Below are 23,569 nucleotides of genomic sequence, written 5' to 3'. Positions count from 1 at the left end.
TGATTTGATTTAAAGCCCACTACATGAAGTAGAACCAATACCCAATCCTGCTGGTGTGGCCAAGAACCTAAGACTAGATAGAGTAAGAGACTTAGGGGAAAACCAAATACTACTAATTTGCTAAACAAATGTAGCAATAAAAGTATCCCTAACATGCTGCTATACTTGTAGCAGCTTCGCTCAGCCATCATCAGAGAAGCTTCCTTCTGCATCAGATGGGAAGAAATAGAGACCCACAGCCAGAAAATATGCAGAGAACGAGAGGTTTTGGAACAATAAACCCTAAATGGGATGTTTCCTTTGATTCCCTCCCCTTAAAGCTCAGGGAATCTATGGAAGAGGAGGCAAAAAGAGTGTTAAGAGCCAAGGGGAGTGGAGAACACCAAGAAAACAATGCTTTCTAGCTACAACATGGCTGGCATACATATGTACTCAGAGACTTTAAGAACATGCACTGGTCTTGCATGGATCTGTACCAAATAGGGTCCTAGGGCTGAAAGGAAAAGTGGACACATGCCAATATTCCTAACCCACAATCTATTGCCAATAGATAAACACTTGCAAATAAAAAATTAGTTTCCTCCAAGGGGGTGACACTAAGGAAACAAACCACTTATTTTTCTTTCTAGACAGAGTTTGGCTGTCCTGGACTCCCTTTGTAGGCCAGGCTCGCCTCGAACTCACATGGATCCACCTGTCTCTGCCACATTTAAGGGTAGGCTCCCATGCCCAGCAATAGATGGCTTATATAAAATAAACTTAATAGCATTTTTGGAAGTTTCTAGTTTTATAATGTTGAGTCAGGGCATTTTTATTTTAGTCTTCTATGTCCTTTGCATATATATTATGGCTTCCAGTTTGGGATTTTTAAAAATGTGATTCCTGTGTATGTGAATGTGTGTGTCTCTGTGTCTCTGTGTGTTTCCTGTGATTTTTCCTTTGGCTCTATTTCTTCTGTTTGTTTCTTTTGCTCTATTCCAATTTGTTGGTTCTTGTTTTATGTTTTGTTTTTTTTTTATTCCTTAGATTCTTGATTGTTTTCTAATGAGAGACAGAAAGTTGTGGCTATGGAAGGGGGGGCAGAGCGGAACTGGGATTAGTAGGGGGAGGGAAAACCATGACAAGAATATATGAATTGTGTGAAAAAAATATTTTCAATAAAATAAATATAAAAAAGAAGGCAAGCAAATCATTTTTTCCGTATAAAGCCCATTGGTATATTGACTTTAATTAAAGCATTTGAAAATGTCCCCTACCTGGAGCTGCTCCATGTATTTCAACACTAGAGAGCTGAAGTTACTTCATTTTAATTTGTTTTAGGCTGTCACTAGGTAACAATAGTAAATATTATACAATAAAAAACTATAGTAAAATTATTAAGAAGGTTGATTTTTACGGAAGATGCTCAGACTATGCAATTGGCTTCAGTGAAATGCTCAAGTGGTGTCTTTGTAGCCACTCTCAGAATCAGTATGTTTTTATGCATCTGCACTTCAGCTGTAAACCAATTCTATTCTAAGATGTATTTCATGTGTCAGGAGTTGCACATGATCACCATCCCACCCACAAGAGAAGGTAAAGAGGAAATGACTAGAGATTACTCACACAGCCCCAGAGGGCTCTACCAGATGTGAATATTGCTCAACTCTTCCTTGTGGGTATAACGAGTTGACTTAAATCAAGATGCTAACTTGACTCAATCAACTGCAAACCATATATCTCTATTTCATTGATTCTGTCAAAAGGACTAAATGAGAAAAACAAAAAACAAAAAACAAAAAAACAAAAAACCCAGTACCTCAGGCTTCCAGACCCTAGGAAGAAGAAGTGCTTTCTTATGTTTAATATCCATTAAATTTTAATTTGGCTTACTGGCTCTGTTTAACAAAATACTGACAGAAGGTAAAAATCACAGCCCTACTATTGGAGCCTATGTTTTGAACCACTAGAGTTATATAATTACAGTGCCTCTAAGTTAGGATCAGTAAACGACTACTGATTGCTAAGCACCACTGTTGCTCTAAGCTAGTACTTTTCACCTTGGCTATATATGTCTATTGTAGCATAAAAAAATATGGGTGCCTGTTCCTGCTCTAGGAGGCTTTGATGCAGTTACTGTAGAGTGTAGCTAAAGCAGAAACCTTCACGAAAGTTCTGCAGCTGGGGTGTGTCCTCTAGGACAGGGTGGAGATGCTCTACTTCAAGCAGCGATAAGTCAGTCATGTCAATAGCTGAGTAGTGGTCATGAAGAGCAAGATTCACAGCTCTCAGTTTATCATACCTGTGGAAGATAAAAGAGATAGAACATTGGCTCCACGTAGGCTGATCCAATTTCCAGCCTTTCTTTTTTTTTTAATTTTTTATTATTAATTTATTCTTGTTACATCTCAATGGTTATCCCATCCCTTGTGTCCTCCCAGTCGTCCCTCCCTCCCCTTTTCCCCTTATTCCCCTCCTCTATGACTGTTCCTGAGGGGGATTACCTCCCCCTGTATATGCTCATAGGTTATCAAGTCTCTTCTCGGTAACCTGCTGTCCTTCCTCTGAGTGCCACCAGGTCTCCCCCTCCAGGGGACATGGTCAAATGTGAGGCACCAGCCTTTCTTAAAGTATACCGCATGTTAGCACTGAAAATCTTCTGTCCTGGGAACACTGGATAATTGACAACTGTTGTTGCTGTAATCCTACAAAGAAGGTAAAAGAAAGAGCATGGCTTAGAAACATTAAAGAACGCGAACCACCAGGAACAGAAAGGATAGCCCTTTGCTAGGAGCGTCCCAAAGTTTAATCTACCCTGGACTGGCCAGTATCAAAGGAAGAGGTCAAAGGTCAAGCAGAAAAGCTTTGGCAGACAGACCCGCTGACAATGCTGGTTCTTGTCAGGACATATCTTGGTATAAAATGCAACCAGTCCCATCTGTTCTGAGAGATGCCCTTTTAGAGTTGAGTCCTTCCCCAAGCTTTTTGCTTACTGTGGACTCCTGGAACCCTGCTCTCAAGACAGACTAATCTGAATGGAGAACCTGCACTCTTGAAAGCCCAGGATGCCATTTGCCTAACACGCCCTTGAGGCCACATTACCATACCACATTGCTCTTTCCTCTCATTCCCCATCATTGAGGGGAAGAGGCCTATGTTTTTTTTTTTTTAAAGAACTTGAATCACTTTTATTCATTACTATAAACCCTCAAGGAGACTCTCAAGGAATTTCCTCCTACGTACCACCTTGTGCAAGTTTAATAGCACAAATGCGCTTTGCATGTAATGCTCTTTAGAGACCCACGCACCACTGTGATATAGAAAGTGTTTCTGCCACCTCCAAGAAGTACATCTTCATTTTCATGGATCCCATGGAGAATGCAGGGAATAGTGGTGGAAGCGGCAAAATCATTTCTCCAATTGCAAGATGACACAGGACTCTCACATTTGGTTTTTGTTTAATGTCACCCTATTAACAGACACATTCCTGAGCAATTTAGGTTAAGAAGGAAGGTGTCACTGTGTCACTAGAAGACACCTAGGGGAAATCATGGAAGGCAAAGGTCCATAAATAGGTGGGGGATGGTGGGAGGGATGACGGGAAATGGTGACTGGTGATGGATAGTGAGAGGTGCTGTGCAACGGGAAGGGTGTAGGACTATGGAGGACTGTGAATACGTGTGAGGAAAGGTTGGACGTTGTGGAGGACAGTAGGATACAGCATGAGGTAGGTAGTGGACTTTCACTATCCTTGAAGAAAAAGCAGCCCACTTACATCCCATGGCCCAGATAGAATTAGTGTGCTCTAGGCTAACATTAAAAACATATGTGAGTTCTGAATTAAGGCTACAATGACATCTAATGTCTCATACACACACACACACACACACACACACACACACACACACACACACACACACTTGATTTAAGGACACCTATAGAATTGTTGGCTCAGACTCAAAGCTACCTGCTAAAGATGCAGATCCCTCCTCAAGGTTAGTAGGCTAACAGGACAAGCAGGAAGTGATGAGCGCTGTCTTCTTAATGTAGTAAAACCTGCAGCACAGTGAGGGAAACAACGAAACAATAACAATGGCATGTATGCTCTCAAAGGACAGTCACCACAGATGACTATGCAAAACTGAAATGAAAATTAGCTATCGACTACTATGAATGAAATCAGAGTTGATTCATTGATGGCCTTTGAGAGAGAATTAAAGCAAGATGGAGCTAAACTTATTGTAAGGAGTAACAAGGTATGACCCAAGTCAATTCTTCGTACTACTGGCAAAAGACTCACTTGATATAAAATAGTAGCTGAAAGTTAGTTTTGAGAGTATATACAAAGCATTTATCTATGTAAAAAAGGTTGGCTGAGCAATATTAGAGACAATATGATGATCATTAAGAAATATAAGTATGGATATTTCATAGCAGAACAGAAGAATCACTCCCAGAGTCAAAGAAAATACAGAATCGTATGCCTCTAAGATGAAGCTTAGAAAAAGCAATAAGAATAAAAATCCAACAGACTTATAAGGCCAAACCATCAAATCTACAGTCTCATGTGAACATTCCACACAACACCTGTTAGAAATGTATGAATAGATCAACTAAGTTGATAAAGTAGAAAAATTGCACATAGTGATGTGTACTTACATTCTCAGCCCTGGTGGGCAGATCAATGGTTCTGGCTGGCCAGGCAGTCTAGCCTGCTTGGTGAGTTCTAGGAAAGTGAGAGAGCTTGTTTCATAAGCCACGATGGGTGCCACCTGAGGTATAGCACATGAAGGTGACCACTGATCTCCCAACACATAGGCACGCATGTGTACTCACAGAAACATGCATACATACATACATACATACATACATGACAGATAGACACACACACACACAATGGATCAAGTAAAGAAAAATTATTAGAAAAAATGTGAATAATCTGCTGTTGATATGCAGATATAATTTTAGATTTATGATATGCTCATATTCATGTGAATAATATATGAGGCATATGGGTAATGCATAACATAAAGTATGTTTATGTTAATGTACATATTAAACTGCAAATGTTACAAATATACAACTTGTATACATTGACTTATATTAACTAACACATAGAAACTAGATCCTTTCAAGCCCATATTTAACTTTTAAAATAAACATTTACCATATTTAAGACATAAGAGAAATCTGGTGAGGAAATAGCATTAAATTAAACACATAAGGATTCTGATGGCAGTTATGTGAAATGAAAAATGAACATTAAAATGAACATAAAACCAGGTAGACTTGCATTCAGCACATCTACAGGCAATAATACAAACAATATCCAATAAAAATATCACAAGCATGTAAAAATATAAAAGAATGTATAATTTTGAGACAGGAAGGAAATACTTAGACAACACAAAAAAACTAAAGCTACAAATGTAAAAATGCTACATTAGTAAATTGAAATGGAGGTATGTACTGAGAGAGAGAGAGAGACAGAGACAGAGATAGAAAGAGATAGAGATAGAGAGGTGGGGGAAGGAAGGGAAGAGGAAAAAAGGAAGAAAGGAAAGAGGAAGGGGGAGGAGATAAGAAGGAGAGAAGGGAGAGAAAGAAAAAGGATGTATATTTGATCATATTAATTTCTTTCCCTCTTTTTCCTATGTCCTTTCCTATCTCCCTACATTTTTTTTATCTTTCTGCCTCCTTCCTCCTCCTCCTCCTCCTCCTCCTCCTCCTCTTCTTCTCCTCCTCCTCCTCTTAGTGAGTCTAATCTGTGCTGTTCAAACACTCTCGCATATGGACCCAGCCCCTGGAGTGTGTTTGTCCGATGAGGAGTCACACCTTTACAGAAAATTGACTCTCCTACTATAGGAAGCTATCAATTGTCAGTGGCTCCTCAGTCAGGGATGGATGTTAGGCCCTCTCCCCATTCTATGTTGGGACTTTGTCTGGTTTGGACTTGTTCAGATCTTATCCTTGCTGTCACAACTGATGTGAGTTTGTTTGTGCACTTGCCCTACTGTGTCAGAAAACACAGTAATTTTCTTGTGGTTGTCCAGTATTAGAATTTTTCTATTCTCTCTTCTGCAGTTGTCCCTGAGCCTTGTCAAGAGAGTGTGATAGGGATATCTCATTAGGACTGAGCAGTCCATAGTCTCTTATTCTCTGATCCTTAACCAGTTACATATAGGTGTCTGTGTTAGTAACTATCTAGTTATCTAGTCTCTGATGAGAGTTGAGAGGTGCTCTAACCTCTGGGCCTAAGACCTATCTATTTATGTTTTGAATAACAGCATGGGTTTAATCCTGTGGAGCAGGATGAATTATGCATGATCCCTCAGCCACAGGCACCAGATCACTCTATCAAGATTTTACCATGTGCCATGCTCTGTCTTAAGAAAATGAGCACATTTGATCATGGGCACATGTCACGTCCAAGGATAGCATAAAAATGGAGAAACAAGTGACCAAGATCTAAAATATTTTTAAAAAATCTTTGAGAATTGTAATATCTTTAAATCCACTCAAAAAGTGTTTGGTTGCTCCTGTAACATTCAGGTCACTGTCTTAGAAGTCAGCATGTTTTACTGGGCCAGCTGTTAGTTCAGTAGGGTTCGCAGCTGGGTGAAATGGATGATTACCTTTTTCCTCCTCTAGGGTACCCGGTGCCTTCCAGCATTATGAATGCTAGTAGCTAAGGAAGAATATCTATTTTTTACATTTCTATTCAATATGGTTGAATTTAATATATTTTCAATATAGTTTTAATCTAATTGAAATCTTAGCTGGAACAATAGGAAAAATGAGATAAAGAAGTACATGAAGAAAAGTGAAAAATTAGAGTATCTTTATTTGAAGATGATGTGATTCTATACATGAGACTCTAAAGACTTCACTCCTCTTAGACCTTACCTACCCAACTTCATCGTCTTTCTTATGTCTCAAAACCAAACAAATAGCACACACACACACACACACACACACACACACACACACACACACACACACAACCCAAATAAACAACCACAACCACAACAAAAAGACCAAAATAACAAAACCAAAACATAAAATGCTCACAAAAACATGGAGTTCATTTTGCATTGGCCAACTCCCTCTGGGCACGAGGCCTGCCCTGGAGTGTGGTTGATAGATTCACATTTTCTTTGGGTCTTTTCAGCCAAATGTTTTGGCAAAGTAAAGTAGTGCATCTTAGTTTAGTAAACAAGAAACTCTTGGGGATAACTGAATTCGAAGTCAGTTTACTCTTCTCTCATTCCTTTCCCCTTGCAACTTGAAAAATGAAAATCAAGGATCACATTCATAAGCGAGAAGCAGAACTTCCCACTGTCTCACCCCCTGGAAGAGCACAGCACAGACCCTACTGAATGGTGTATTCTATGCATTGAACTGTGATGATGGAGGCTCTTTGAGATACTTGGAGAATGAATTCTGCCTTATGCCATTTTTTTTTCACATTCCTGTAGAAATGAAGGCTTTGAAGCTTTCTATAAACTCTCCATCTGATTTTGCCTCCCTCCATCCTCACCTTAAGGGACGTGTTGGGACCCATCTGTTGAGTCAGCACTACATCCTACATGAACAATCATCCAGACTCTGAGGGATTAGAGCTTACTCCCAGTGTCTGGCATTATTTCAATTCCGGATCCTGAATTAGGGGAACAACCAAGGTGCACAGGCACTGACTGGCCTTGGTGACAACACAGACCCTTTGCTCCTCCAACTCACAGAGTAGCAAAGGCTATGCCTGCAAACAGTGGCGCTGCAAGCACAGGGCAGAGTCTTAGAGCTTCATTTTTGGGTGGACTGTATCTTATCTGGCAAAGCTGGCCCCCCCCCCCTTTTTTTTTTTAAGAAAAAAGATCTTGGATCCATGAGCTGTAAAGGTGACGTTCTGTGGTGCTGAGGCAAAAACGTATACAAAGTAAGTCAAATATGAGCCATTCATAGAGATTTGAAGGTTAGAAAATCCCCTTCATATTGTTTTGCCCTCTTTCTATCAAGCCAGGAAGCAGAAAGCATGATGTTTAACCTGGCAACAAGCTTTTGCCACAAGCACCATTCCGAATGGGTGGATGAAGGTTGAGTGGAATGGGCTCCTGCCGCTAGGGACTCTTGGAAGACTGCTTCTTTCATTCCCCAGTCCTCAGCTGTCACCTGTGGCTGGAGAATGGCCTTCCCTCTTCCTCTCCGAGACTGCTTTCTTTTAGACACCAGATGATCTTTCCGTGTCTAGTGAGCAGAGCAGATTGATCCTATTTCTCCCTGCTTAGGTGTGGCAGCACTTTAGCAGGTGAGACCAATGTCCTGCCTCATGTCACTCAGGCTATGCACATTTGCCACTAATAGGACTGGAGAATATAGAAACTGCAGGAACAAGATCAGGTTGTCCTGGATTTGACTCCCTGTTTCATTCCTCAATAAATGTGGGACATCTTTGTTAGACTAATCTGGCCCTCTTCTCTTCTATAAAATGGTGGCCTGAATCCTTAGAAACAGATCGGTATAATAGTTAAATAAAATGACAGAGGGTGTTATGGCGTCTGGAAGCTGAAACATGCTCAGTAAATATTAGTTTCATCTGTTGTCCATATCTCTGTGAATTAGTGACCACAGCATGTATCTATTACTCACAAATGCAATTTTATTATATTAACAGAGTTTAGAGAATTAATGGGTTAGGGAACCAGAGAGAGGGTGGATGTTGTAATATTCCTCCTCCAGTTTTAAAAATTCCTGTAGTTAGGTTTTGAAAGCGCAGCAGAAATACACTGGCAATATTCCTCAAATGACATACTAGGAGAGTTGGTTCCACGGTGCACTGAGAGAAACATAGCTCCCATATACAGTCTCATGAGACATCACACAAGGAAGTTTCCCACTTCTTTTTTAGTTTAATATGAAATAATTTTTATTATGTTTCTTTTTAACATATATCTATATTATTACACATGAATAAAATAAACTACACACAGAAGGAAGAACCATGAGACAATCAGGAATTATATAAATGTTACATTCATAGTGATTCGACTATTTGTATTTGGCAAACTTGAAGTAAACATCTTCCCTATCTTGTGGGTCTAAATTTCTGAATGAAAATCAATATCTATCATATCACATCTCTATTAACTTAAAACATCTATCTTGATCTAAAAACATCTTTGCCCCTAACCAACTAAGCTTAATTGTAAGACTAAACTATCTGGTCTTTAATTCCATCAGAGAATTGATAAGGAATAAAATTAATTACCTGAGTGAACAGGAAGTGCAGGGTAGCAGCTTCCAAAAATGAAGAAATGACTGAGCCAGTTTACTGCCTGAACAGTAACCCAAAACTTTCTATAACACTGGAGCATCATCTTCAGTCATCTGGCCCAATATATCTGACAGACATATTTACAAGGCAAGAACTATTGAAGACTTGCTTACTCTGTCTCAGTAGAGTTTGGCCATTGATTCTGCCTGTATCCACACTTGCCCATTTTTAGGCAGAATTCTGTCTTCAAATGTGGCAAACTAGCCACTGGGCAAAATGTCCTCATTTCTGCCATAGATAGAGTTTCCAACTTCTTAACCCATGACAGGTGGGTTCTTAACCACACATGACCAGAAGGAGTCACTAAACTCTAAAACTGCTGCCTCCAACAATCTTTTCTGCAATATATGTCTATGATGCCACTACCAAAAATTAGGTGTCTATGATTGTATGGGTCTCCCTGTGGTGTCCTGTTCTGTGCCAGCATTTCAGGCATCTTGCTATTTCATGTCACTGTGGCTCTATAGTGCAAGTGGACATCAGGTGAGGTGACGCCCCATCATTGTTCTTTAAGCTAAGCATTATGTTGACTAGTTAGCCAATTTTTTTCTCTTGTTTCGACTAAAATTAAGAATATGTTTCTACTTCTGTGGGAAGCATCTTTGGGATTTTGATGGGGTTTGCATGAAATATGAAGTTTTTGGTACTACAGCCATTTTATTGCAACAGTAATCTCCAAGCCATGAGCATTAGAGATTTGTTAATAGAAGTTCTTCAAACAGAGAGAAAAATGATTAAAGAATCTTGATAAATGACAAAGGAAAATGGAAAACAAGAGAAGCATCAGACATGGGTGGGGACAAAACATGCTCATTTTTCTCTTGAGTTACAAGCCATATTTATTTCCTGATATAAAGATTAGGATGTCACCCAATACTCAAATTATGGAACGTCTGTCCATTCTTTTCGCTGGAGCTCAGGGGGCTATGTGGTAGGGGAGATGAAAGACTGTAAGAGCCAGAAGGGAATTAATGACACCAAACAAGCAAACAAACACCGAAACCAACCAACCAAACAACACTCCCCCGCAAAAAAACAGTGACTTCCAGATACAACCAGATTGACTCACATATGAACTCACAGAGACCGTGGCGGCACACACAGGCCCAGCACAGGATCAAGCCAGTCTGTGTCTAAGAGCTGAGAAAGCCAAATGGAGAAAAGGAGAAGTGACCACATTATCCCACCTTTAATCAAGAAATTATTCCCAATTGATAACCAATTGCAAAGGAAAAATCTGTTTTCTTCAATGGGATCTCCCTGGGTATACAAACCATACTAAAAGGAGAAGCAAACAGAAATTAAACTATAAAATGTCAGATTTAAATGTTATATCATCGGAGGCTGAAGAGATGGCTCAGAGGTTAACAGCACTGTCTGTTCTTCCAAAAGGTTCTCAGTTCAATTCCTAGCAACCACATGGTGGCTCACAACCATCTATAATGAGGTCTGGTGCCCTATCTGGCCTGCAGGCACACCTGGGGGCAGAATACTATATAAATAGTAAATAAATAAAATCCTAAAAAAATAAATGTTATACCATCAATAATCAAATAAATTGCTATTTGAACTTTAAAATAATAGCCTAAATACACAAATTCCAAGCTTTGAAGATTTTTTTCCTGTTTTGTAAAAAAAAGCATAACTCAACTATACAAAAGAGGTTTAACACTCAAAGTTTAATCCTGGCTAGCATAAGCCAATTTGTAGGCAGATAATTAGGTAATTAGATAATAAATAAATATATTTATTTTGATAGTTGTACATAGCTGTGCTTTTGTAAATGAATATATTTATTTAACTTTTCTAAGAGTCAAATGTTTGTCATTTAAAGAATGTTCTGTGACTCATCACTGAAGAGGTGTGTTGATGCTTCAGAGGAGCTAAGGACCTGAGTTTATTTCCCAGCACCCAGGGCAGAAAGCTCACAGTTGCCTGCAATTCCAGCTCCAGGGCATCCAATCTCCTCTTCTAATGATTCCTGGCACCAGCATACCTACTGTCTTAGGATTTCTATTGATGTGATGAAACATCATGACCAAAAGCAAGTAATGAAGGAAAAGAGTACATTTGGCTTACCCTTCCACATCATACACTTCTTTCCTTCCATCACAGAAGGAAGTCAAGACAGTATTCAAACAAGACAGGAATCTAGAAGTAGGAGCTGATGCAGAGGCTGTGTGTGTGGAGGCGAGAGGGGGGGTGAGGAGGGACTGCCACTTTCTGTCTTTCTCCTCGTAGCTTGCTCAGCCTGCTTTCCTATACGGGCAGGACCACCAGCCCAGGAATGGCCCCACCCATAACGGTCTGGGCACTCCTAAATAAGACACTTATTAAGAAAATGCCCTATAGGCTTGTCTATGGCCAAATCACGTGGAGGCATTTTCTAAATTGAGGTTCCTTCTTGTTAGGTGGCTTTAGTTTGTGTCAAGTTGACATAAAGCTAGGCAACACACCCATAGTTTGGTTTGAGTGTTCTCTGTCCTCTCTGTCTCCCTCTCCTTCTCCCCTCCTCTCCCCTCCACACATACAATTCAAAACTAAATAAAATTTAAGAACGTTCCGTTCTGGATGTCGTGGCAGGGAGATCAAGAGTTTGAAATCATCCTCAGATACATAATCATTTTGAGGCCAGCTTGGGTTACATGTGAACCTGTCTCAAAGTAGATGCTCTAATAGAAAATGTCGGCAGGGCAGATAAAACAGGATCAGCATGATGCTTGCGCTTGTGAAACAGCACATACGATTTATTCCTCTACCTTTCCACCAGATTGAGATTTCCCACCATAAAACATCTTATAAAGTTGGGTCAGGTTTTATATAAGAGAAGATTTAGAAGAAAAAAAAGTTTATAAACCAGATGCTGGATAGATTGAGGATCTGTAAAACAGCATAGGCACGGAGGTTTCATTTCAGAAAAACAGCAGTGTCCTAACAGAGACTCTTGTTCTTGGAATCCTGTGAATTGTTACGTTCATTTCCTTATAAATGGCTTGTGTTTGCATTAATAAATTGTTTATTTAAAGTTTTGTTTTTACAGTTCTCTGATTTTCAAAAAGATGAAAATCATTTAGGTTGTAACAATGGCCCATCTACACTCTCCAATCTGTTCTCTTGGTCATAAAAATCTCATCTGTATCTGTTTAATGCTTTGCGTGAACTGACAAACTTGACAAGACAGTGGGGGGATTGCCCAATCCCTTTATGCTTTCTCACTGGCTGAACGGGTGTTTGCTAGGGAAATGGGAGGTGACGGATTTCACATTCCCTCAGTTAACCTCAGACGCAGAATTATGCTGGCTGGAGACGAGCATGCCGTTGCATCACCCATTCACACGCTTGCTTGCCTGACAATCTGTGGCCAGTGGACAGGAGTGGGTAGAGTGCAAACCCATACATGCCAGAGCGGCTGTGTATGCCCCACCCAGGAAGCAGACATTTGTGAAAAACTACCACCCCTCCCATTTGTGTCTTCATTACTCCTGGATTCTGTGCACGTGGCCTCTAATGCAGTTCTCATGGTCCCCAGGCCTCCTTGGCTGTGCCGTGATCCAAGGCTGCGTCCATAATACTCGCTGTCCTTAATAATTGCCAGAACATTCTGAAAGAAAGGGTCACCTGGTGATTCCCCAGCTTCATATTCAGAAATGCTCTGAAAATTCATTCCCTCACTTTGTGGTCACCCACAGTTTGTTCTTCTCTTTTGTGGAGTGCATGCACGTGTATGGGGTACGAGTATTTAAATCTAAGTGCTGGGTGCTAATACATACATGGCCTCTGCCTAGAACGCTCATCTGTGTCTTCTTTATCCTTTGATTTAACTAGTCTTTTGGAGTAAGATTCCATTCTGGGGACCGCTTGCTGAAGAGGATTTTAAAGCTTGTGAACTCTGCCCACTAAGAATATTGGGGGAAAAAAAAGCAATGGACAATCCAATCAGCCATATTCCTCATTCTCACTATGGGCATTCTCACTATGGTGCACACCCTCTGGCTGAAAAGCTAAGTGTTGCAGAAGTCAGGCGTATGGAGGTCTGCTTGCAGAGGACACACAGGGCGACTGTACTGATGGAGTTGGCCTCAGTTCTGTCACATACACTTGGTAGAGAAAGAGGAAAGAGGGACACCATCAATGGGATGCCCAGATTAGTTACACAGTGTACATGAAGCGCGGTAACAAGCTTTTTCTCATTCATATTTGCTGTAATTCTGTATCTTAGACATTTAAGTCATGGATGCTATTCAATTTGGCCAAGGTCTGATAATTGCCTTCTTGCTCCTTTCATTTCCCTTCTTAGGAATGTGTCCATCTCTCACAATGTGTGACCTGATGCTTCAGGTCTACATGTTAGAAGAATGAGTGTGGAGCTTATCCTGATGGAGAAGGCATTTCTATGCAGGAGTGGAGGTGTAAATGATCACAGCAATAGTCAAATCATAACAGAACAGGGTAAGTGAAGGATGTGAATACTAATCTTGAATGCATCGCACAGGAAACTGACTCAGATTTGTTAGGTATTTGAGAAGTAATAGGTAAACTGAGATATGAAGGGTGATAGAGTTAGCCAGACCAGCGGGCTGTGTAGGGGAGGGGCATTCCAGACTGTAAGCCCAGGTTGTGACGAAGCCCTGTGATTGGATAGACGACAGCATGTTTAGAAAACTAAATAAAAAAAAGAAAGAAAGAAAGAAAGAAAGAACAGAAAAGAAAGAAAGAAAGAAAGAAAGAAAGAAAGAAAAGTGAATCAAACGTGCTACGAGCTAGGTCAGAGGCCAATTTGAGGAGACAGACAATTTGGGGAAACAGACAGGCTGCAGACGATACAGAGCAGCTTTGAGGATCTTGCATGGCACTCCGAGTGATCGGAACTTGTTACAAATCTTCCTACAATTAGATGGTTAATGGCTTTAGCCAGTATCACTTATTATCAGCAATTCAACCAAGAGTCACTGGGAGCTCTCATTAGGCTATTGGCAATAGAGAGCAGGTATCTGGAGAGCATTCAAGTTTGTTTAGAAGACAAAAATCAATTGCCCTTGGGAATGAGATGGCATCTGACAATAAAAATAACGGCGGGGGGGGGGGGGAGCCGGGAGACTCCTCAGTCGATAAACTGCTTCTCCCCTCTGGATCCCCAGCACCCTGTAAAAATTGGGTGTGGTGGCACAGGTCTGGAGTTTGCTGGCTAGCCAGGATAGCCAATTCAGTGAGCTTCAGGTTCAATGAGAGGCCTGTTTCAGAAAAATAAGGTACTGTGTGCTGTACCTACAGATATGCATGCAAAGACACACATGTATACACACACACAAGAATATATGTATATGTACACCTACATCTGTGATGTGCCTCAGTCCCTCAACCTGCCTCCTAATGGATTAGGTCACTTAGGTCACTTAGAAGAAAATTTTTACACTAGACATCTTCTCCCAATGAGCACCCCATGTTCTTTCATTGCCCTTTGCATCATACACTGTGGTAGCATTTCATATAGAAACAATTTCATTCACTTTTTGAAATTGCTAAGTATCTTACCTCATTCTGAATGAACAGGCCTTTTAAAAGTAATATTCAGGCACAGTCATAGGGGAGGGGAATAAGGGGGAAATGAGAAGGAGGGAAGAATGGGAGGATACAAGGGATGGGATAACCATTGAGATGTAACAAGTATAAACTAATAAAAAATTAAAAACAAGCCGGGTGTGGTGGCGCATGCCTTTAATCCCAGCACTTGGGAGGCAGAGGCAGGCCGATTGCTGTGAGTTCGAGGCCAGCCTGGTCTACAAAGTGAGTCCAGGATGGCCAAGGCTACACAGAGAAACCCTATCTCGAAAAACCAAAAACCAAAACAAAACAAAAAAACCACAACAAAACAAAACAAAAACAAAAAAAGGAATATTTTTGTTTATTCTTGGAAATTTTCATATGTGTATGCAATGTATTTTGATCACACTCCCCCCATCACAGCTACGGGAAGGACTTATGATTGGTCCTCTGATAGTTAGTGATTGGTTTCCCTATATGGAGCCTGTGTTTGGTGGGACTGTGAGCTACGCTGTGCTTGGTACAAGTACAGCCCCTGATTTGAATGCCACACTCATGCCACGTATACATCTCTAGGTTGTTCAAATTACTTTTCAAGTCAGTTGAGAGGCATGCCTTAGCGGTGAAGCTGCATTAGACCCAATGGAAGGCTTTTCCCAGTAGTCTTTTCTTGCCTAGGTTGGATCTTTTTCATAGGTGGAGAAAATTGACCTAGTAACACTGAGACAAGCCGGCACTAGTGCTATCATGGAAGAAGTGGCTGTGTCCAAGCCAGCATCAATAATAGTGGCAGCAATGACAGTAGCAATAGTAACAAAAAGCAGCTAAAGGGTTCCAGAAGGCAAGCAGGGATGGAAACTCTGGGGGAGTGGATGTAGCTGAGACAATGCACAGCAGAACAAGGTGACAGGAGGCAGAAAACAGAGACTAAGGATGGAAGACAATGAGAAACTGTGGGGCTCTGTCAGAAGAAAAGCTTTTGGGAGGTGTCAGGTCCTAAGAGCCCAGAATGCTGATACCTGGGACCCACTGTAATAAACCTGTAACAGTAGGTTTTATGTTGAAAGTCAGAGATCCCCAGATTCAAGGCTCAGAAGCCATAGCACTCATCACCACTTGTTGATGCTAATGCTAGCTGTTGCCGTGAGCTGTGGACCACTGACAACTCGTGTTGGAGCCACCGACAGTTCTGAGCTACTCAAAACGGTGAGCCCACAAACTGAATATCTAGAGCTACTTAAAGATTGAAGGCATACATCTCTGTCTGGTTCTCGGGACACAGAAATGTACATCTCTGGATCTGTTAGTCCAGCTCAAGACTACTTGTTACCCAAGGTCCTAGAACTTTCAACTCTGAATAATATATCCTTTGCCCATTCCTAATCTCTAGATAGACAGAGAAAACTAATGCAGACAACTGAGAGATAGCACGTGTACTCCCATTAGGAAGCATGGCACACAACGGCCCAGTAGTCCTTAGATGGTCTGGTCCCTTGATCGCTCTGTTTTATCTCTAGGATTATCTGTCCACAATTCACCTCCAGAAATGGTGCCCTAGGGACTTCAACTAGCTGTTGCTTTAGCCTGAAACATTCTTCCTCCAACATATAGCATAGGTAACTCTCTTACCTTTTTCATATTTTAGTGCAAATGTCAAACTGGTAGCATATTTTTGTTGTAATGTACCAGGACTCCCATTTCACTAGCCTCCTAATTTACATTTCAGTTTCCACCTTTGCCCTCTTTGGCTTACAAGGCAGCAGACACAGTTACCTCGAAATCTTAGTCTGAAGCTGATCTTGCTTCTGTTCTCAATAGTGTGCTGCCTCTTTCATCACAACTGACATATCAAATTCTCCCAGCTACATTGTAGACAGAAAGTATTTCTTTTGGGTTTCCTCATACTTTCCACGAATCTTAGAGAGTAGTTAAATACTGTGTCCATTCAGAACATTTCATTAAAGAGAGAATAGATAATTGAATTTCTGGAGAGAGAAGATACATTCTTTTAGAATAGAGGGAGCTACAGAAGGTGACTGGTGAGGTATAAAGAGCATTGAGAGAGATGCAGGAAAGTGGAGGGCGGTTCCAGTTACATGTCTGCAAGTACCATCTTCCAAAACAGGTAACACGAAGAAGAGTCAGATTGATAATTTGGGAAGAAAAGCTGCACATGGCTATCATTTACATTTGGCAGTGTGGGCACCATGAGCGGAATCTAAAGATTTCACTGACTGTTAGGATTAGTAAATTATGGGTACTAATAAGGCTCATGGATTATTAATCAGAAATAGACTCTTGGATAGCTTCTCCTTTTTGAAGTTAATATTAATGTAAGTGTCGCTGCTATGGATTCATCTGATATCCACGGATGAATATAGATACTTATTTACATATACAACTGGTCTGTGGATGCACAGCGTTTGTATATACTGGGAACCTGTTAGAGATACAGACTCCTTCCTATAATTTTCTTTTGACATTCTCAGGAAATTTTTATTTCAATTCAAGTTTAGAACATGGAGATTCCCCAGCAGCAAGAGCGAGGTGCCCCTGAGCCTCAGTACATCATCATTTCCAAGTGTCTGGCCCTCCTATGAGGTTGAAGATCTGTGAAGAAAACAGGCATGAGGATGTAGATGAACTATAAAGGCATGTGGTTTATCCTAGGAAATAAAGGAGTCATTATCCCAGTGAGCTATACAGCAGAGGTCTTCATCATCCTCACCACTCAGAAGAATCAGAATTGTCAGTGTTCACGGGTAGGTCTAGAGGCCAAGACAAGTCAAGGGTTGCCTGCTAGTCTACCATCCGCAGGAAGAGATTCAGGAGTGGCAACTTATATGCATCAAAGGGAGAGGGCTAAGATCATAAGAACCAAAGCTCAAAGAGGGGTGGCAGGTTCAGTTTTACAATGAGACTTGAGTGAGCAGAGACAAACAGAGGCAATAAGTTGTGTGTGTATGTATGTGTGTGTGTGTGCATGCAGTCATATGTTGCTTTAATATTGACATTTCTGAGAACTGCTTTTCTAGGTGATTATACCCTTGTGTTATATAAATATCAGAAAGCGTACATTCACAAAGTAGGATGGCTATGACATCACTGGGTGATGTAATCTTATTGTATGTGGAATCTATTTTTTATGCTGTACATCACCAACCAAAACATGGTTATTTGCACATGACTATGTATATAGGATATAAAAATTATATATACCTTAGATGTTCCAGACACTGCTGCAAACAGTCCTAACTTAAACATGGGATGTATACATACAGGCTTAAATTATGCCCTTATACACACACACACACCCCAACACACACACACACACACACACACACACACACACACACACACACACACCCCCCAACACACACAAGCACACACACACGGCAGTTTGAATAGGAATGACCCCCTTGGACTCATGTGCTTGAATGTTTGCCCCATAAAGGCGGGCACTATCATGAATAGGAAGTGTGGCCTTGTTGGAGGAAGTGTGTCCCTGTAGGAGTGCCGAGGCCATTGGAGGAGCACTGCCCACTGGCTTGCTTACTATGGCTTGCTCACTTTTGCTTTCTTAAAGGCCAGGAGTGGCACTACCCACAGTGAGCTGGGGCCTCCTACATCAACCACTAATTAAGAAAACACGCAACAGGCTTGCCCATGGGCTAGTCTGGTGGGGGGCATTTTCTCAATGACAGTTCCTAAAAACAAAAGGATCCTTTCATTTATCCATCATGTTTACATCCAGCCCAGCCACATCCTCCTATCCAGAGAACAGTGCCCCCCTGAAATGCTCCATATCTTTTGCCCCTCCCCCAGTCACTCTACTACTCTCTCTTCCGTGATATTCCTTGGGCCTCAGAGATGTTTTCACTTGGAACCAAACACCCAAGAGTCACTTATGCTGAGTATTGTGACCAGTTACGGTCCCTGCTTAGACTGTCACTGACTAGCAAAAGAGGCTTCTCTGTCCAAGATTCAGTGCTGCGCTAGTCTATGGTTATAAACATAAACATTTGGAACATTTTTAAACATGTCAGTTTGGTCAGCCATCAGTAGAAGACCCTGTGACTTCCCGAGCCATAAACATTGGCCAAGCTCTACAGTTACAGACATGTATTCTCTCCACTGGAGTGGATGTCTGGATTTGACATCCACTTTTTTTTTTTTTTAACGTTTAAAATAATGGCATGGTTTTATTTCTGCTAGCAGGCATGAGCTGTGTGTTGTGGTGGCTTTGGTGGCTCAGCGCTAGTATGGATGGTGGAGGCGTTGATAACTTGGTGGCTGGAAGAAAAACAAGAGGGCTAGATACACTTTTTGGAAGTTTGGAAGAAGGACTCAAGGCACGCTATAGCTAAGCTACCAATAGTGTTGAGAAACTCTTGGAAATCTAGCTGCCTATCACGGTTGAGGTCCAGTTTCTTCCTCATGTGGTCAAGGACATCAGGGTACCTCTGGTTCTTCATGAAGGCAGCCCGCTCTGTGTTCATGAAGGCGAGGAACTCAGTTTTGGAGAGTTGACAGCTGTTCCCAGCCTTCCCATTGTACTTTTGGAAATCAGCAATCAGGGACTCCATGCATCCCTCAGTCTCTGTAGGCCTGGACATTTTTGCCAAGTTGAAGAGCAAGGTCGGGCTGAGAATGTGGCTGATGGTGGGGGGACAGACGTCTTGCTGGGGATTTGAACTCCAGGCCTTGTGCTTGCACATCAACCACTGGGAAGGACCCTAGTATATGTCCCTTCATACAGTCCTAGACCAGGGTTTTCTAGCATAGCAGCGCTAACATTTAGGGAGAATATTTATTTTCCTTTGTGGAGGGGCTGGGATAAACATCAATTGTCAGCAATCGTGGATTCCTTTTTCTATGTGCTAATACCCTCCCCATTGTGACAACCAATGCTGTAACCAGGTATTTCTAAATGTCCCTTGGGAGGACAAAGGACAAGGTTAGCTTGTCTTTGCTTACAAACCCGGTCTTATCTCTGTATGGCAGGTTGATATTGTGTGCAACCTTAAGTCTGGAAACAACTAAGAGACCCAAACATCTGACCAGGAGTTACACAGGGGAAAATGCTTGCTGGCCTCCACAGCACTTGCACTGGCAATTCCGGGGTGTGTAGCAAAGGAGGAGTCATCTGTTTTGTTCTGTTTTGTTTTGTTTTACTGATGTGCTGGAGGCAGAAAGCAAAGTGGTCTGTGTGTGCGTGAGAGAGATAGAAAGAGGGATTTTCCTAACACAATTAGAGCCCGGAGAAATGGCATGCAATTAGGTTGAAAAATGCCTTGTTTAACATGCGCTTGGCATAACAGAGCCAGCAGGTTGCAAATTATGGGATATAGATTTTCATTAGCGGGTCTGCATAATGCATTTTGGTGTTTAAAGGCTTGAATTTGAGGCTTGCTAGGAAGTATGTAAATTCTTTGTTGCTGTAACTAAAGCTTAATGTTTTCAGTCTTGAGTTTTTATTGCTGCTTCTTTAGTTTAAGCTTATCTTCTGGGCAACTGCTCCCCCCCCACCCCACCTTGAACATCTCTATCAACATTGCTGTCTTGGGCTATCAACACTTGCAGGAAAGTCATCCCAGAACCTTTTCAGGACTAGAGAGACTAGGCATGAGAAGTTAGACCATCTCCTCCTACACTCAGCCAGGAAGAGCAGTGAAGTGGTTTTCTCACTGACCAGGACAGAGAGTGTGTGGCTCCTGCTTATTTGCTAGCTCCTGCTTGACCTACAGGTTTTGACATTTTTAAATCATTCATCAGATGATCCTGTTAAAGCTTTAAAAAATAAGTTTAACACGTAGTGTTTTCTACAACATGTTACTTTGGACCCTTGTTTTTTGCCAGAGTTGTCCTTTGATTTCTCAGAAATTGCCTCCAGGATACCCCAGAAATACCAATACCCTTGTTGCTCAGGTAAAATGGCACACCCTCCCCTGTACTTTAATCATCTCTAGATCACTTACAGGGCATAAAGCAATGTAAATGTCATGCATTACACTAATACTCAAAGAATAGTGGCAAGGAAAAGTCTGTACATATTCAATGGAGCTTTATTTTTAAAAATTATTTTTTATTTTCAGTTGGATGAGTCTGTGAGTGTAGTGCCCATGGATAAGAAGATCAAGGATATAGATGTTCCACTGGAATCTGTCTGCCGTGGTTCAAATCCTAGCTCACCATTTGGTAGCTGAAAATCTGTTTCTCATCAGATATCATACTCAACAGACCTTAACTTGGTGAAGCTTTCTCAGTTTTATTGTTGGGTTATCTATCTATCTATCTATCTATCTATCTATCTATCTATCTATCTATCATTTATTTATCTATCTACCTACCTATTATCTATTATCTATCATCTATCTATCTATCTATCTACCTATCATCGATCTATTATCTATCTATCTATCATCTATCTATCTACCTACCTATTATCTATCTATCTATCATCTATCTCCTGGGCTCTTATGTAGCTCCAGCTGATCTCATTATGTAGATGAGGATGACCTAGAACTTTTCATCCTCTTGCCTCCATCTGCCAAATATTGGGATTACAGATAAACACCACCACAGCCAGTTTTATGTGGTGCTGGATATGGAGCCAGGGCCCCTCACAATGTAGACAAGCACACTGTCAACTGAACTATATCTCTAGGCCAAGTCTGAACAGTTTTGACTTAGCACATGATACATATGCAGATGCCATAGTTTATTGTTGTACTGAGCAACACCCTTGTGCTATTGGGGCATGAGGAAGGAGGGTCGCAAGGCAATGTAGAGCCAGAGCTGAGCAGCTGGAGGATAAGGAAATGCTTAGGTAGATCCAGGTAGCTAACTTAGCAGAGCTGTGAACCATTTTCAAATTGAGTAGCCATAGACTGTGGGTGCCAAGCTTGGGAAGGCTTGCTCAGCACAAAATAAAATGCAAGACACTTGATAAATAATTGGGTCCTTGCAGTATATTAAGATCCCTAAACAGCATCAAGCAGCCTGTGAGTGCCATAGCTCAATAAACAGCAGCTCTTGTTCTGTTGTTTGTTCCCTCTTTTCCTGCTTTCTTCACTGTTGTATTCTACCCACATGTCTAGTCCACGTTTCTGCTGCTGCTCCTCACTCTGCCGCTGTGCCCTTTCCTCTGGCCTCTATTTCTGTCCTCTTTTACTATTTTAGTCTCGGTGGAGTCTGCTCTGCTTCTCCGTTTCCACTTCGCGGGTTCTGGAGCTCAAGTATGCCGGAGATGGAGGGATATCTTTCCGTCATTTGAACCCCAAATACGGGCAGACAACAAGTGCAAGATTTTCCCTTCTCTTTGAGTTTTCTAATGTCTTCTTTTTAAATTATTACTTTATTATAAAGAACTTGCAAAAAAAATTACACCAAAAATGGAGCAGACTTCAATCCACATCTCAGTGAGCTTCTACACAGTTAGAGTAGCCACTCTGAAGTGGTGGAGCTTCACACTGGGTTTTACACCTTCACAATCAAATATATATTTTACGCACATATTCACCACCACCAAACAGAAAGCCATGACAGTGAGAACGCGGAAACCGACTAGCATCATATCCTCTTTCAGGACTGCATCCATCACCTGCATCAGCCATTCCTCCTTTCCTAATCTTTATCTTTCTAGAAATTCTGCTGTATATATGTTTTTTTAATTGCATGTACATTTTTACACACACAACCACTCACATACTTCCCTACATACATACACAAAGTAGGCTAGGACCACATATGAGAGAAAGCATTCATTTCCTTTGTTTGTTTGTTTGTTTGTTTCCTCTTTTCTTAGGTTATATGACATTCTAAGTCCTTCTGTTTCCTCAATTCTTTGTGTGATTTCATTGCTATTGCATTCATTATAGCAAAAAATTAGAATCAACATAATTGTTAGTCAGCAGGTAAAGGAATAGTGAAAATTTCATACTTGTTTAACAAGAAATTTCCTTTATTGTGCCTGGATATAATATGAATATTGATGGGACTGATTAATATTTTCCAATATGTGGTTTGTACTTTTATAAAGTATTTTTAAAATGAATTTTTTTACTTTTGTTTTTTTGAGATTAATATAATTATGTAATTTCCACTTTCATTTTTCACCCTCCTACATACCTTTTCTGTTCCCTTTAAAAATCCCTGGCCTACAAACAATGGAAGTAGGGGCTGTCTCTAATTCTGCTACCTGCCTTTGAATCCTTTTCCCCTAGCTAGGCTGCCTTGTTCTGGCCTCACTGGGAGAGGATGCTCTTAGTCCTGCTGTGACTTGAGGTGCCAGGGTGAATTGGTACCCATTGGGGACCTCCTCATCTCTGAGAAGAGGGAGAAGGAGTAATGGGGGGAAGCAGGACATGAGGGTGGGACTGGTAGGAGAGGAGGGAGGGGGCTGGGATCAGGCAGTAAAGTGATTAAATAAATAAATAAGCAGGAAAAATAAGTAAGATTAAGAAATAAAAACAATGGTAATTTAAAAACTAAAACAAAAATTCCTGACCCATTTTTAATTAATTGTCATTGCACGCATACATATGTCCATGCAATATTCCTAAATATAACCTGTTCAGACTGTATAATGTTACATGTATATATATACACACACACACACACACACACACACATATACATATGTATGTACGTACACACACACACACATATGTTTTTAGGGCTAAAAATTTGATACTGGACAGCCAATTGATATGCTTT

At 40.9% G+C, this 23,569-nt stretch overlaps 1 protein-coding gene across 1 annotated transcript; it reads right to left on the bottom strand.

Annotated features, from left to right (window-relative positions):
- Nucleotides 1–19,164: 19,164 nt before the first annotated feature.
- Nucleotides 19,165–19,569, bottom strand: LOC127191925 (protein S100-A11-like). Its single transcript, XM_051149302.1, has one exon. The coding sequence runs from the start codon at nucleotides 19,567–19,569 to the stop codon at nucleotides 19,165–19,167; it is 405 nt and encodes a 134-aa protein (XP_051005259.1).
- Between the last annotated feature and the right edge of the window lie 4,000 nt (nucleotides 19,570–23,569).

The sequence above is a fragment of the Acomys russatus genome, chromosome 7, assembly GCF_903995435.1.
Source record: "Acomys russatus chromosome 7, mAcoRus1.1, whole genome shotgun sequence".
Lineage (NCBI taxonomy): Eukaryota > Metazoa > Chordata > Mammalia > Rodentia > Muridae > Acomys > Acomys russatus.
Note: the sequence above shows the minus strand (reverse complement) of the source record. Positions and strands in the feature narration are given on the sequence as shown.

Coding starts and splice junctions, on each gene's coding strand:
- LOC127191925 (XM_051149302.1), bottom strand. CDS start 19,569: ATGTGCAAGCACAAGGCCTGGAGTTCAAATCCCCAGCAAGACGTCTGT.